We start from the raw sequence: 17,081 nt of genomic DNA, 5'->3' as shown, positions 1-17,081 counted from the left end.
ATCGATTTTGGTTGCCGCCACTGAAATATTCCGGCTATCACAGGAGAACAAAGCGTTTGCTTCGAGATGGTCTAGAAAATTATACTGATTCGAGGAATTCTCAGGCGATGAAGAGGTATCTGATGATGGAGATGCCAGTGAAGAATTCGTTTGGTGCAGAGGCGATGGTTTGACGTCGGTAATGGAGGGAACATGGCCGAATGGATATTCAAATTTCAGGTAAAATCACACTCTCAATCACCAGCGCCACTGACTTCCACAAGTCCTTCAACCTGCTGGACGCCTCCATCGGCCACATGAAGTGGCTACTTAGCATCTTCAACTCTGTTACCTCCGGAGGCATCAAGGTCTCCCTCCCGCGCCATCGCTAATAATGACCCAATCCTCCCCTGGGTCTGGTCCTTCGTGGCTTCTATCCAAATGGGTCCCTTACCCGATCGGGTCGTGGCTGCAAACCAGCTAGCCCTTCTCGCCATCGACAACTACCGGAACAAGAAGATCATCATTGAGGAGGGCGGCGTTCCTCCACTCCTGAAGCTCTTGATGGAAGGTGCCTCTCCCGATGCCCAAATTGCAGCTGCTACTGCCTTGCTCAACCTCGCCATCGACCAGGAAAGGGTTCGCATCATCGCCAGAGAGCTTGGGATTCCGATAATTGTGAAGGTTCTCTTCGATTCATCCATGAGGGTTCAGATTGGTGTTGCCAATTTGCGAGACCAAAGGGTTGCTCTGCCTTGCGAAGCTCATCGAAAAGGAACAGGGAGAGTTGTAGGAACATTGCCTCATGACGGTCATGGAGATAACCGTTGCAGCTGAATCCAATGCCAACCTTAGGCACGCAGCTTTCAAGACCAATTCTCCTCCGGCGAAGGCGGTTGTGGAACAGCTTCTAAGAGTAATTGGAGAGGTAAGCACTCCATCGCTACAAATTGCTGCCATAAAATCGATTGGGTCATTGGCTCGTATCTTCCATGCCCGAGAAACCCGAGTCATTGGTGTCCTAGTGACGCAGCTCAACAACAGGAAGAAGATTGCAGTTTTCTTTTTTTTGGGTTCTTCTTAGAAGGGCAATTCTGTCAGTTCAAGTCTAATTTTTAATAGTGTTAGTCATGAACTGACAGAATGGGCTTATTTGTTACCGTTTGCAAACCTCAGGGGGATACGCAGAATTTTTCAAAACTGGGAGATGAAAATATCTTTTCGTTAAAACTCAAGGGTGGTATGTGTAAATTTCCCATATATATATAAAAGCTCCCAATCCCGAAAAAGAAAAAGATACATTATGCCTTATTGGGTCCTACAATTATTACAATCTAACATCTATAAAAGAGAGCTGCCTTGCATGCGTGCCAATTGTCGCTCAACTATTTGGGGAAAAAAATAAGGCATAAATGACAGATGCCATTACATTTACCATGTGGAGTGTTCCGACTTCTGAGACCCCTCGCGCTTGAAAGTAGGGATGTAAACGGATATTCGAAAATCCGAATTTGATCCGCGTTCGTATCCGTTTAGGAGAATCCGAATCCGTTCGAAAATAATCGGATACGAATATGATAATTCCCCTATCCGACCGATTATTATTCGATTCGTTTAGCAATATGAAAGTAATAAAATATCTAAAATATATCTCTGTGTTCGTCTATCCTTTTAAGTTACCTTATTGGATTTTGTTATCTTATTTTTATAAATTTATAAGTTAAGATAATGTGATTCTTTTTTTAGATTTTCTATGATTTATATATATTGTTTTATACAATGTTATAACATGGAATCACATATTTATGAAAATAAATACAAGAAAAAATCAAAAGTAAAAAACGTAAGAAAATCAAAGACTAAGAAGAGTAGAAAAAAGGGGAGTTGCTGAACTCTCAAGTCTCAACCCTAGCCCTCATCATAAAAACGGTAAAGATGTCAATGGATAGTCGAAAATTCGTATTTGATCCATGTTCATATCCATTTAGGAGAATTTGTATTAAAAAAATCACTATCCAAAAATTATCCGAATCTGTTCGAAACCGATAGAATATTATCCGAATCCGTCCGAATATAATCGGATACGAATATGATAATGCCACTATCCAACCGAATTCAATCCGTTTACATCTCTACTTGAAAGTTGAAAACCATAATTATGGAGCCCACAGGAAGAATTGATGATGATATGGACAGATCCATCTGGCTTTTGGTAATGGTAGTATGTTCTACAATCGTAGCCGTTAAATCTTCGCGTTTCAGTTGTAAGAGTTAATATGAAAAGAACCAGAGAGACATAATGAATGCAACGGTGAACGGGAATCCTTGAAGAACTGAACCAGCAAACCACAAGCACAAGGTGACCTTCTTCTTCTTCTTCTTCTTTCGTCTTTGTTGTTTGGTTCTTTCTGATAGTTCTGAATGGATCGTTTGAGGATATTGAAGTCGTTATTTGGATGAGTTTTTTTCTTGGAACCTTTTTCAGCACCAAGTGATGGGCAGGGTATTTCTGGTGGAACTTGACGGTAGGGTTTACAGATGCAAGTTCTGTAAAAGCCACTTAGCTCTCGCCGATGACCTCGTCTCCAGGGTATTTCCTCCTCCTAGTCTCCAATTTGTTTCTGCTTTTTCTTCTACTTCTTTAATTGGGTGTTTCCTATGGAATGGATTGGTCTGATGGTATTGCCTATTAAAATTTTGTTATCTATGATTTCGAACTGATAGAGTCTACCATTGAAGAGAGCTATAGAAAACTGTTAAACAACAATGTCGTGAGACGACTAGGTTTTGGTGCGCCTTGGCATGGCCTGCGCTGTGTCTCATGACTGATAGTTTTCTTGGTTGTAGCATTTGATATATCTTATTGGCCCTAAGAAATTACAGAGCTGTCCGGTCAATGTGTTGAGACGATAACTAGGTTCTGATGGTTTGCTTTGGTGACTTAGTGGTAACATCTTCATTGCCCCCCCCCCCCCCCCTCCCCCGCAATTTATGCATATTATATTCTTTGAGAGTTATATCTTATTGGCGCTGACTTTGATATCAATTTTCCATGAAGTATTTTAGGGTCTAAAATGTTGAACCTTGACATTTGCTTTAAATTTGATGCTGATAGCTATGCCTATTTGTAGATTTCCCAATCAAGGTAAGTCAATTGGACAATGTTATGAATTATGATCCTATGGCCAATGGTCAGAGTGAATGTAAACTAGGTGAAATGCATGCCAAGAGGTCAAAGAAAGAAAATGTTAAGAATATAAAGAGGAAGTAACCTTTCTACCATTAAAAGTTGGGGTGGGGTGGGGGGGGTGGGGGGGTGGGTTTGCGATCATGCATTTGTAAGTCTTTGACTAATACCTGGTCAAGCTAGTGTTGGAAATCGGTGACCCGATAGCGCAACGGATTTGGATTGGGTATAGAACCTTTGCATTCAAAATTGAGATCAACCCATAACAAAACGAAACGGCAAACAATAGGTTACCTTAGAACTGCAATTGAAGTTTCTCCTCCAAATAATAATTCTTCCTCACTTGAGCAACGATAGGATTTGATGATGATCAACTTGAATCGTCAATTTAATGCAAACGGACAGCGCGAACTATTACCAACAAGTTTGAGATTCAAAACCTTAAAGCACCAACACCACTCAACAGTCAACACAAGGTGAGAGAGAGAAGAGAGAAAAACTGGCCAGGGGGGAGCTCAGGAAATTCGGCTAGCTCTAGTGTCCCCCCTCCCCTTATGGTGCCTACCTATATATAACTCAACCCGTTAGAGTTGAGTGGAATCCCAACTTTCAGTTTCCTAAACTGATTGGGTTGCTTGTTGATGAAGTTACTTGGTTTGCAAGCAATCTTACTTCTAAAGTGGGAAGAGGTAGAATCTAAAAAGGGATTTTGATATCTCTTTAATTTGATTATTTTATCACATAAAATTACTATAATTAAAATGATAATCAACCTATTTTATTTTCCCAATAAATGTCATGATTAATTATGCTCTTTAATTTGCATATAAGACCCTCCACGAAACAATATCTCATGATAAGCTATAGGGCATGTACTTAAATACTGCCAAACCCCAATTCCTCATACATGTCCTTATCAGAGATTCTGTGCTCAGAATCAGATATCAGAAACGCGATCAAACTTCGTTGAAATAGTATAATATCTATAATAGAAAATAATTTTGTAAATAGTTTACAAAAATGCCACTGGATCCATATTCCAATCCGATTTATCATAGAGTTTCTCTCTTCTCGATATTCTCTAATCAAGGGTAGTGGATTCCATGTTGAGCATCTCTTTCGTTCACGATGTGCAATCACGAATCCAGCACATCGATATATAGTCCACATGACATCAACCACTGGTGTATCAAAACCCATAACGTAACACCGTAACGATAAAGATCTCTCAGGTCAAAGGGTCAACTGGTGACAGGTACACATCTCGTCCTAATACCACAGGCAGTAATACATGTGAGAATTGTACCAAATTCTGTTTTATACACATACAAATTCTTTTATGCCTTGAGATCATCATTTCTAGTGACATACAATGTAACGACCACATGAACAGGATGTCCAGTCCGATCCCTAGTTGAGAACTATTTTGGGTGAAAATCCATGGAACAATCTTATAAGCCCTGTAATTAAACTCATGCAATAATATAAATTAAATTTATTTATTCAAAACAAATTCGGGTTTGATGGACATACTCCAACAGCTAGTGCATAAAAATCAATCATTTGTAACTTCCTCAGTAACTCAGGCAACTAACATCTACTAATTCCTTCCTATCAAAGACGACTGCCAATGGTTCTATCTGGACACTGGTGTGCAAATTTGGCCAGACATATTCTTCCCCAGTTCTCCTTGTTACAGTGAATGATAACTTCAATAGGTTCTGCCCTATCATGTTGAATGGCATCTTTATTTTGACAATTTATTAAATTTGGATGCCCAATTCAGTCAATGATATCTTCAACAAAAGGGGTTCACACTTTCCATGTACTGTAGATCTTAAGTCTGTTTATGTACTGGGTCTTGCAACTGTATATTGGTTTTTGCTCCTCTGAAGTTACTAGTCACCCTTCACCAAGAAACCCTCTAGAAGCCATAAGTTGATTTACATTTTGTACGTGAACCTGTGTTGTCTACATCTGTAAGTGCCTTTATCCACATGTCCGCGTCTGAAAATTTTAAATCCCGAAAAGGTGATGACTTGAGAAATATTTGAATCAGGCTTTCTCTAGATGTGATTCCTGTGAGTGCATGAACTAGATGGTGACACTTTCTGAAATTTGATGCCCAAGGTGAGGGCATGAACCACATCTTATAGACATGCTGTTAATTTCTAATAATCCCATGAAATCAAGGTGGAATACTGAAGTATTCTAAAGTTGTGATCTCCCATTTTTGTATCAAGCTAATGCCTTCTTTTAGTAACTTTGGTAATGCATCTGAATGGATGAGTCGACTTTCCCACCTTCCCTTTTTCTCATGTTTGTTCCCTTTCTTTTGTTTTTCTGAGGGATAATTCCATAGCCTTAGTCATAAAAGAGAGTTATTCACTTGACATGTCTTTATGTACTTACATGGTTCTTTTACAGATGCAAATTCCTGTTGTTTTTTTATATATAGTGATTTTATATAAGTTCTTGAAATGTTAATCTTGTTGAACCATCTTGGTTCCACTTTGTTGTTTTTCATTGACCAGGCTTTTCATTGCCGTCGAGGGAAGGCATACCTTTTCAACACTGCGTGAGTTCTCCACTGTTTTCGTTAATATTTCATTTTTTTTAATGTTTGCAAATTTTCTGAAGATAGTCTCCTCTGCCCCGACCCCAAAATCGTATGTACGTAAGCACTGATATATACACATTCATAGCTTTATTTACTTTGTAATTTCATTCTAGGGAAACTAATTCATATTGGTCAATCATTGAATACTTTGTTTTCTCTGAATTTTAAACTTGTTTTAGACAGAATAATGTTTGATAAAATAACTATAAAAGCAGTTGATGACATGTTTGTTTACTGTGGTGGCTTGAATTTATGTTTTTCATCACTAAGATTGACTCTAAGAGGTTGAGCCAGACACTCTGAAGCAAAACCAAATTTCTAGATGTGGAGATAATTTTTAGTTCATATTGTCATGTTGGTTTCATCAAAAACTGCCTATATTTTCTTGTTAAAAATTTCATGGAGAGGAAAATTTTGAAAAAATTGATGAGAAATGTTCACATGATCATTATTTTGATGGTACCCTTTTGATTTTGTTATTTGCTAACCTAACTTTCTTTAGAATCTAGCATACCAAGCAGCCTTAATGATCCTTTTCTGTTTATGACTATCTTGACATGCAGTTGACTAGGTAATGCAAAATTATGGGGCAACTTTCTCTTTCCTCTCCATGACCATCCTTTTGCTCTCACCACCTGCTACTACCATGACTCATTCAAGACTTGACCGAAGTGCAAAATGGTTTCATTCATACATATACTCCCTCCAAAATTTTATATTCCTGAATACATGCTGCACAAAAACTAGACACATTGGAACACATATTTTTTTGCTGGTAAACCTCTGTCTTAACTGTCTTGCATGACACCTGATATGGAAGACTGATTTTGCTCGCTAATGTAAAAAATATAACAACCACTCATCTAACATTTCGTATAAACACCTGCAGGCATACCAACACGCAAAGGTGCGTACAAGCACACATGCAAACACACACTATTGTACTGTTTTTCATTAATGTTTACACTGCTCAACCAATTTATTTATATGAAAATGGCATCTTTGTCTATATATGCAATCTCTCGTCCCTTTTTCTCCGTCGTTTGATTAATTTTCCATGTGTCTTGATTTGAAACCACTTCAATCAAATCAATGAGTAAGGACACAAAAGTGGCCTGAAAATGGAATTTATCGAAGAAAGATGTCCCAAAGTTGGTTGCAATCTACAGTTCGCAACTACAATTGCTCATTTATCTGAATGCAGTTGATTACAGCCGTTCTCATGGATGACTTTTTATCTCCTTGTTCACTTCTCCAGCAATTTCATCAGATAATTGTCTCAGTAACGTCCCTTTTACTAGTGTCATTTCCCATCATCAGTAATTGGGTCTCCAAGGTCGGAATATATACCACTAATGCTCACTGTTCCCAGAATGGATGGCAAGAAGTGCCTGCACACACATTTGGAATGGGAGAGGGGAAGGAAGAGGGAGAGATAGAGATATGATATTTGAACTACAGCAGACAGCAATTTCAAGCAGTGGTTGTGAGCATGTTCCTGATGTTGGTCATGGACAGCTATAGATTCCAGCAACTATGACATTGAGCATCTGTTGTTGATGGAATTGGAAATCGGGTGGTTGGCAAAGACCTCTAGTCCTGCGTGATGGGGAAACCAAATTTTATTCTTGGTTAGGTTGATCTATTGAGAGGAATTAGTTTACCAGAATTTAATTTTCTCTGAAGATACAAGGCTGAACTAATTAACTGAATGGAGATCAGTTCTTTGTGCAAAATTTTATTGGTACAGACTCACACAAGCACACACACACACACGTTCCCACTCCTTGCTAAGCAATGACTGTGATGTACAGGCAGCTTTATACAGCTCCACTAATTTTTTTCCATCTCGTCTCTCTTTTTCTTTTTGGGTGGGGAGTAAGGAGTAAGGTGGGAGCAAGGCTTCTGCATCCTTGATCCATTTACTTTACATTTATTCATGCTCCTTCCATGGTATTCATGCACCAAATTGGGGACTATTTTCTTGGCTTTATGTCCTCATTCTATTTGTAGTCATGATTTTAGATTTATACATGAGCTTTCCCAAGATGGAAATTGGAATCTTAATTTCCTTGGATATTGGTATTTCTCAATTTCCAGTTGCAGTGTTATCTATCAGAACTCTATCACTCCCTTATGGAGCTTTGAATGAGCATAAATTTATGGAGTGGTATACTGCGATGTTTTGTTTCAGGGTGAATATCATTGTTGGGGCAAAAGAGGAGCGGATGATGCTCTCTGGAATGCATACTGTAGCTGATATATTTTGCTGCTGCTGTGGACAGATAGTTGGCTGGAAATATGTAAGCTTTTGCTCTCGCTTCCCTCCCCTCACCCCAATTTCTAATCTCCTGCCCTCCTGATGGACTCTGGGTAGCTTCAGGAACCTCTTTTGACTCCAACAAGCCCCATAAATTGAAACTTCCCTGCCTCTTGTATTCTTGTGCTTCTGTCAGCTTTCTCCATCCTGTTCTGTCCTGGTAGTCTGGCATCATCCTTTCCAACATTTGGCAGTAAGAAAACCTGCACAAATTGTTGCTTGCCCTGGTATTGTTCGTAACAACAAAACCTGCACAAACCCAGCTTCCTCTCCCCCCCCCCCCCCCCCCCTGGTGTGGAATAATTCGGAGCTGGTGTGTTCACTAGTGCATGTAGTCTTTGCTGGGTAGATGGAGCTAAAATTTTGATTGGAAGAGGAGAGAGGAAAGGGGTTTAACCCTTGGGTGGAATTGACAGGAGAAATGCGATGGAGGAGATTTGGGTCTTTATCTTAATTGTAAGTCCCAAGTTGTTGTCTAGTTGATGTGGTTAAATCACCTAAATAGGCTTTATTTTATTAGAAATGAGCCTTGGGTTGAGTTATATATGCGTTGGACCTTTAGTCCAACGGGTTTTCATTGTAAGAGGCCTATTTAATGGATATGGGTAGTGGCTAGGTATATGAAATTAGATAGTTTAGACGTTTAGTGTCTTTATTTTTTTTATTTTAATTGTTATTAAGTGTTTTAGTTAGGTTGGATTAGAGTTCTACAAGTCCAGTCCTATTTTGAGTAAATTTCTGTTATTATTTCGGTTTCATAGTCAGTTTAGGTTACCTTGTTAGTTAAGGATTGAGTTAGACCTTTCCTTTGTAGTGTAGGAGTTTGTTTTTGAGTCTTCTATGTAAGTCTTTAAACAGTACCAGCATTGTACACGAATTTTGATTAATGAAAAGCTATTGCTTCTATTTTCTTCATGCTGTGAAGAAATCCCTTGTGTTTGATCAAGGCTGGTTGTTGTTTGATCCATCCAACCACCTTGCGGTGTGAAGCCTGGTTGTTTTATCTATCTCTATATTATTCTCCCATCCTTACCTTCCATTTACAAGTTCAAGTTCTGGTTATTTTTCTGTAATTCATCTTCTAGTAATTCTGTTCTCGTTGAAGGCCATATGCAAGACCTTTTTTGCCTGAATTCTGATTAGAGCGATCCGACCGTTAGAATTATTCAATATTTTGACCTAATGCTCATCAACCCTTAATCATAAACTTGATTCCGGTTTGGTTTCATTCTGACCTACTGATCTTGAGTTATTTAAGATTTCGAATTCTGCCCTTTATTAGAACATTGTTCTTCAAGTCAAACTCGATTTTTGTTTCATGATCCGTCTTGCTAATGCTTTCTAACCTATATTCAGAATCAATTGACAAGTTCAACACTAAATTATGAGATCTTTTTTGATAAGCCAAATAACTGTTTTACCCTTATCCTAGTACACAACTAGGATTAGTCCATATTTGCTGATCTAACCATTGGATCAATCTCAAATTCTCAGCAGACCTTCTGTCCCTTATTTATTGAACTTGATTTGAATATCAGTCTGTTCTGAGTCTGTTCTGACCATCTGATTTGTTGTTCTATAAAATCTCCCATATCTGAACTTATTCTTTGATTAAAATCCTGTCTTCTTCAAATTCATTATTACATTACTAGTGCTAAAATGCGTCATGTGTATAATGTAGAGTATTTGGATTCACAACTGGATTGGTTCCCCCTTAGAGATTGCTTATTATAAGTCTCAGCATGGTTGGATGACGTGTAAACATTTCTCCTAGAGCATGTTCAAGTGTCTTGTTGACCTTGCAAACAAGCTGGCTAGGAATAAATTGTTAAAGTTCATATGATATGCTAATTTCTATCATATTCCACTGCTTAGATGGTACCTGCTAAGTGATGGGTCCAGATTGTTAAAATAGATATTGCCGACATTGGTCCCAATGGGCTGCACTACTAATCGTTGATTGAGAAAAAAAAGTTAATGGTCCGGATGCTGGGGATGTCTTTAAGGCTGGTTCTCAGTACTTGTCTAGCACGTATCCACGACTCATCGAGCGGTAGCAATGGTATGATTTAGGCACAAACCATTTGCGGCAGTTCGTTGGGGTTCAAATCGTCATAACACCTTAACCCTATCACCTTGTAGCAGGCCTCATCCTTATGAGTCCGGATCAGATCCTTGTACAAGGACAGCAACTGTCCTTGCATGCCCATTAGCGGCACCCCCTGCTTTCCCTCGGCCCCGCCTCTCCACCTCCAGCGCTCACCCTGCCCCTGCCTTCCCAGCCCCATCCTCCCCTGTCCGCTTAGATGCATGACCACCCCCCCACTATTCCGCCCCTACCCCCCACCTCTCCCCTCCCGCCCTCGTTTGCAACCCCATCTCTCTCCCAAATTCCCAGCCCCCTTCTCCTCTTCTTTGCGGTCCCAGATCATAAAGACAAGACACGAACATGATTATTCTACAACAACAAACTCAGCCTTATCCCAACTTAATGAGGTTGGCTACATGGATCCAAACAAAACAAAGTAGGGAAACTGAGGTCTGAACTAAATAGGTGAATGAAAAGATGGGGAAAAGAGGGATGGGAAATGAGATAAAAAAAATGAAAACTGGAAACTGACAAATGAAGGATGGAAATAAAAAGAAAAATGAAAGTAAGAGGACAGAGGCACAGCCCAACAAGTCAGGAGAATCTCAACTAAATGGGGTTTGCTACATGGATCCTTGCCCTCCAATAGGCTTTATCCGAGCTCATACTTGGTACAAGACCTAGACTATGCATGACCTTCCTCACAACTCCTATCGTCATTTTAGGCATGCCCCTAGCTCTTTTAGCTCCTTCAATCGAGATCATGTCACCCCTCCTTACTCGGAGTTTATCAATGATCGGGGCAACTGCCAAGTCATCTCTAATATACTCATTCCTTACTTTATCCTTCTTAGTTTTTCCGCACATCCATCTTAACATCCTCATCTCTGCTACACATAGCTTCTCATTATGATACTTCTTAATTGCCCAACATTCTGTCCCATACATAATAGCTGATCTTACAACAGTCCTATAGATTTTTTTTTTAAGCTTTAAAGGAATACATCGGTAACACAGTACTCCAGACGCACCTCTCCACTTTCATTTCACTTTAATCCTCTGTGAAACATCATCCTCTATGGCACCTTTATTTATGATTGACCCTAGATATCTAAAATAGTCACTTTGCGGTATCCCTCTTTCCTCAATTCTCACTATGTTAGTAGTATCCATCATAGTATGACTAAAATTACATATCACATACTCTGTCTTCGTTCTACTCATCTCAAAGCCTCTTGTTTCCAAGGTTGATCTCTATAGCTCTAACTTAGTGTTATTCCCTGCTTCTGTCTCATCCACTAAAACGATATCATCGGCGAAGAGCTTCCACCACGGGACATCGTCTTGAATGCTCTTGGTTAGGTCGTCCATGATAAGTGCAAAAGGATAAGGGCTTAAGGCTGACCCTTGATGTAACCCAGTCGTAATTGGGAAATCCTTGCGTTGACCTCTCACAGATCTCACACTAGTCACCACACCCTCATAATGTCTTTAATTACATCTGCATATTTACTTGACACCCCTCTCTTCACAACAACATCCCGGATTAAATCTCTAGGGACTTGGTCATAGGTTTTTTCTAGGTCAATAAAGACCATATGGAGAGCCTTCTTGCTATCTCTATATCTTTCCAGGAGCCTCCTCAATAAGTAGATATTCTGTCATGGCTCTACCTGACATAAAGCCAAATTAGTTCACCGAGATATGAGTCTCTCTTCTCAAACGGGCTTCAATAACCTTCTCCCAAAGTTTCATAATGTGACTCATTAGGTTTATGCTTGTATAGTAATTACAGCTTTGAATATCACCTTTATCTTTGTACATCGAGACTACAATGCTTCTCCTCCATTCATCTGGCATCTTCATTGTGTTCATAATCCTGTTAAACAGATTGGTTAACCAGTATACCCCATAACCTCTTAGGGTTTTCCACACTTCTATTGGAATCTCATCTAGGTCTGATGTCTTGTCTACTGTTATCTTTCTTAAAGCTTCTTTAACTTCCGCCATACTAACGTTTCGTACATATCTATGACATGTGGTGTCTTGTTGAATAATGTAACTGTCCAGGTCATTTCTACTCGACCTATCTTCATTTAATGGGTCACAAATATACTCATCCGATCTCTTCATAATGTCCTCATCCCTTACCAACACTCTTCCATCATCACCCTTGATACACCTCACCTGATCAAAATCTCACTCTTACTTTCTCTCATCTTAGCTATCTTATATATAGCTTTTTCTCCTCCTTTTGTGTTTAGGTTGATATAGACGTCCTCATATTTCTTCGCCCTTCCTAGCTTCGTTTGTGGCATCATTGTACCTCTTTTTATACTCTTTTTTTAGTCCTTTGTCATGTCTTAAAACAATCTTTATTGGTCTTAATGGCTGCTAGGACCTCATCGTTCCACGATCAAGTCTCCCTAGGGCCTGCTGATGACTACCCTTAGCTTTCCATAGCACATCTTTGGCAACCCTCTTAATACAAGCCATCATCACATTTCACATTGCATTGGTGTTTCCCTCACAATCCCACTTTCCTTGTTTGACCACATTATAAATAAATGTCTTTAGGGACCACATTATCATCGTTCCACGATCAAGTCTCCCTTGGGGCCTAATGACTACCCTTAGCTTCCCCTAGCACATCTTTGGCAACCCTCTTAATACGAATCATCATCATGATTCACATTGCATTGGTGTCTCCCTCAAAATCCCACTTTCCTTGTTTTTACCACATTATCAATAAATGCCTTTAGGAACTCCCCTTTTAATCTCCGTCATCTTATCTTAGGGTACGTATGTTCCGTCCTACGCATCTATGCACTGATGCACATATCCAAGACCACCAAGCTATGTTGGGTGGTTGAGGGCTCTCCCCAGGGATAACCTTACAGTCCTTACACGAACATGATGATGTAAATAAAATAAATAAATAAATAACTATAAGTCAAGGGAGGTTCAGATGATATCAGAAAATTGGCTGCAAGTACTCTGCATGGTTGATGAGCCTTACAGTAGCAAAACTAAACTGTAATATAAATTAAAAAAAAATTAAAGAATGGAAAAGGTGGGTGAGAGCGCCTAATTTTAGTAACAGCAAGGGTGGGGTAGGTGTGCAGGGAAGAGGAGGGGGTGGGGGCCATGATATTGTAGGGCGGAGAAGAAGAAAGAAGAAGAGGGTGAGTTGAATAAAAATTTAAACAAATTGAAAGAGGTTTGGAATAAAAAAAGAAGGGGGGTGGGACTTGATTTAAAAATGGGAAAGAGAGAGGAGGGCGATTGTCCAGGGGGTTGCCTGTATTGTGTTTGCCACGCGTCCGTTACTGCTGTCCGTGTACAAGGACCTGATTCGGTCTTTTTTGTTTCCATGTGGAAGGCTGCAATGGCATCCAACCATTGGATAAGAAGAAACCTCCTGCTTAGTCGCATGTTGAATTTTAGGAGTCAACTCAGTCATATGACCTACCTTCTATTGAATTATTTTCCTTGCAATTCTAACAGTGTAACACTGGTCAATGGAGTTGATATTTTAAACAAAATTGTTAACCTTTACCATGAGGCACAGAGAACTCCACTTGGATTGAAACTTGACACTTGGTTAAGGGAGGTTGGAGCCTACTTGTCCAAAGACGTTGGGCCCCATCTGACCTGCAAAGTGTCAGTTATGGAGGCCTGATAAAGGATGTGAACCCATATGGTTGGGAAGAAGTGGAAAGAAAACCAGAGGAAAGATATTCCAGTCGTAGTTTCATAGGTCTGTTTATTGTATAAGATTTGGTATTCAAATTTTAAATCATTTCTGGCCTGTTTGAATGCTATTTAGATGCAACTGTTTCTCTATCTGAGTCTCACCAAATTGTTTAGGGGAAAAGAAAATAGTCAAAGAGAATATTTTGGTGGCTGGTGAAATAAATTTTTTAATTTCTCACGGCCTGATGAAAACTTCATGAGTGTCTCTATCATGCATTTCCCAATTGAATTTTCAACTCAAAATTATCTTTCATATTTTATTGTATGGGATTTGGTAATTCAAAATTTAAATCATGTCTGGTTTGTTTGAATGCTATTTAGATGCAACTGTTTCTCCATCCGACTGGTGCAACGGTTAAGGTTGCTCCATTGTGACCAAGAGGTTACGGATTCGAGTCTGGAAACAGTCTCTCTGTGAACAGCAGGGGCAAGGCTGTGTACATTATGACCCTTCTCAGACCCCGCAGTGGTGGGAGCCTCGTGCACTGGGTATGCCCTTTTTTTCTCCATCTGAGTCTCACCAAATTGGTGGGGGAAAAGAAAAACAGTCAAAGAGAATATTTTGGTGGCTGCAGAACTTCCAATTTTTTTAATTTCTCACGGCCTGATGAAAAAACTAGATGAGTGTCTCTATCATGCATTGTCCCAATTGAATTTTTCAACTCAAAATTATCTTTCATATATATATTCTCACCAACTGAACGCAGCCTTAGGGAAGAGCAAGTGCACCACACGTCATATGTTCTTCCCTCATTCTGGACTTAATCTTTTGCTCTTATCTCAAATCAGTGTTTTTTTTTTTTTTTTTTTTTTTTTTTAATAATTTTTGTGTGAGTAATATAATACTGGAAACTTTGAATTTTAATTGTCCATTTAGATGAGCTACTTACTGGTTCGGTTGTCACATTCAGGAGGCGGCACATGATAAAAGCCAGAAGTATAAGGAAGGAAAGTTTGTTTTGGAAAGGTGAAGATGTTCATTAGTCTGTCTCTTCTCTTCCACTTCTTCTTCGTTTACTCCCTCCGATGACGTGTTTGTGCGGGTCTCTCTATGGTTTTTTTGATTGAACAGGGGAAGGATAATAGATGGAATCGACTCAGAATTCTATCTGGATACTAACCCTACCATGAGTGATGGTGATGATGCTTAGCAGCTAGTAACACCTCTTGTACAAATTGTGGAACTGAATTACGGTGAAACGAGCTGTACTCTGTTTATACCTATATTGAAGCTTGTAAATTCCTCAATCTTTAGCTTTGCTGGGCTTGTATTCTACTTCAAGCTGAGGGTAGGTGTAATGTAGTACTGGATTGAATACTCAAAATAGTAGAGAACAAATTTAAAATTTAAGGAGAAAACAAATAGAACAAACTTCAATGGTTTGATGGACCTGAAATTCAGGTCAAGTTGTCTATTCAGTAAGTAGATGGAATGGTTGCTGAAAGATTCAGGTTAATCCACAAGTTGGATTACAAATTATGCAGCAATCCTAGTAGCAATAGGATTAGGGGTAAAACAGTAATTTAGTTAACAATCTTAAGGTTCAGATATTAAGAAAAGTTGGTGGAATCAATCATGAATTAAATCAGAAAAAAAAATCTTCTCCAATTTCTTAATAGTGCACAGCGGTGCAGTTTGGGGCTGAGAGCTTGACACCTGGTAAGTGTGACATTAAACGGGGTCAAGTGAGAGAAAAAAGAAAAAATATGACTCAATCGACCTTGGACCATTGGATGTCATGCCTGCTAATTAAAGGTTTAACAAATCAGAATCGATTCAAGCATTAAACATGGTTTTAATGAGAAGGGCAAAATAGGGATTTCACTATAACAACCAATTGGTTGGCCTGAACAGCCTAAATTTTGGATTATGGTTCCCTAATTAGGGTTCATGAGATAATGGATTTGGATCCTTTCCAATGAGGGGCGTGCCGAATGAGCATCCAATGGCTGGGTTTGCATAAGGATTGTGTTTGTGAGCATTCGACGTGTGCACAGTGTCTCCAGCCCTTGGATGACTCATTAGGCTCTCAATGCGTTGGAGAGGATACCAATCCATAAAAATTTGAGTATGATATGATGTTTGGATCACTTAATCTAAAAAAACATGTATATGATCTAGAAGCAATGGTTCTAGTTGTAAGAAAAATTATCAAAATTGATCTTACTTGTTAATGGCTGTGATTAATGAAGATGAATAATAAATCTAACAATAAAAGAAAATGAGAATTAGATGATCCATCAGGGTTTCTGACTGCAATGTGTTAATTGGTTCAAACACCAATCTCTTCCTTCGATTACACACAAGGAGTAAAATTTTATTTATTTATTTTTTAAATAGTGGATGAGGGAAACTCTTCACGCATAACCTTAATAAAGCCAAAAAAATCTAACTAAAGCCAAACCTAGACTCTAAAGTGATGTGGACCCAATTACATAGTAGTTAACTAAAGAATTAAATAGACAACTTAAATTGAACCACAATTAGATTAGATTCAATGAACTACTAAACAAAAAGTTGAAAAAAAAAGAAGAAGAAAGAAAATAAATTAAGTATAGAAAACAGTAAATCAATAACAAAGTAGGTCACGGTTGACCTTCTCCCTTAATCTTCTTCTTACTTGAGCAGATCTTCAGCTCTACATCAGCTCTCCCCGGCTTGAAAATATTCGTCTTCAACAAATGAATGAAAGACAGATTGCACTTTTACGAGTTGGAATTGATTCTCTTGAAGTCATGAGCATGAATCTAAGTACTATTGTATTGTGGACGCTTTTCCATTTGACAAGAAATGCATGATATCTAATGCCACGACGGGTGATTTTGTAGGTGTCATCCAAAACCTCCTCAACAATATGATAATGGTTGGTTTAAGTTGGGGTAACATTAACATCTATTTTGTATCACCATCATCTAAATAATATTTCACATAAAAATTTAGATTAGCCACATTAAAGAATAAAGATGTTATTTATAGTCATACCATTAGGTAGTTCGAACACATAAGCATTCAGTCCTACTCATTTCAGCACCTTGAAAGGACGCATCTTCCTTGGGTGGGGTTTAATATTAACACCAGATTTGAACCTTTCGGGATTGACACAAACGATCACCATGTTCTCCCAATTTA

General features: G+C 38.9%; 1 protein-coding gene and 1 pseudogene across 2 annotated transcripts; both read left to right on the top strand.

The window, feature by feature from the left end:
• Window positions 1-200: 200 nt before the first annotated feature.
• On the top strand, window positions 201-2,195 carry LOC122638681 (annotated as a pseudogene).
• A 224-nt stretch (window positions 2,196-2,419) lies between these two features.
• Window positions 2,420-15,262, top strand: LOC122639282 (protein yippee-like At5g53940). Of its 2 annotated transcripts, none has more exons than XM_043832100.1 (6): window positions 2,420-2,569; window positions 5,701-5,744; window positions 7,981-8,089; window positions 14,863-14,918; window positions 15,024-15,108; window positions 15,186-15,220. In XM_043832100.1, exons 1-5 carry the CDS (start codon window positions 2,474-2,476, stop codon window positions 15,100-15,102), a joined length of 384 nt encoding a protein of 127 aa, XP_043688035.1. In that variant the 5' UTR covers window positions 2,420-2,473; the 3' UTR covers window positions 15,103-15,108; window positions 15,186-15,220. The 2 variants fall into 2 exon arrangements, with proteins under 2 accessions (XP_043688035.1, XP_043688034.1); XM_043832099.1 differs by having other exon boundaries at window positions 2,421-2,569; window positions 15,024-15,106; window positions 15,168-15,262.
• The last annotated feature ends 1,819 nt before the right edge of the window (window positions 15,263-17,081 follow it).

Source organism: Telopea speciosissima, chromosome 9 (genome assembly GCF_018873765.1).
Source record: "Telopea speciosissima isolate NSW1024214 ecotype Mountain lineage chromosome 9, Tspe_v1, whole genome shotgun sequence".
NCBI lineage: Eukaryota > Viridiplantae > Streptophyta > Magnoliopsida > Proteales > Proteaceae > Telopea > Telopea speciosissima.
This window is presented reverse-complemented; position numbering and strand designations above follow the sequence as displayed.

Bases quoted from the DNA above. Each gene is read 5' to 3' on its own strand.
- LOC122639282 (XM_043832099.1), top strand. From the start codon at position 2,474: ATGGGCAGGGTATTTCTGGTGGAACTTGACGGTAGGGTTTACAGATGC. The intron at 5,745-7,980 runs GTGAGTTCTCCA...GTTTTGTTTCAG, and splicing joins GCATACCTTTTCAACACTGC to GGTGAATATCATTGTTGGGG. The intron at 14,919-15,023 runs GTGAAGATGTTC...TTGATTGAACAG, and splicing joins GGAAAGTTTGTTTTGGAAAG to GGGAAGGATAATAGATGGAA.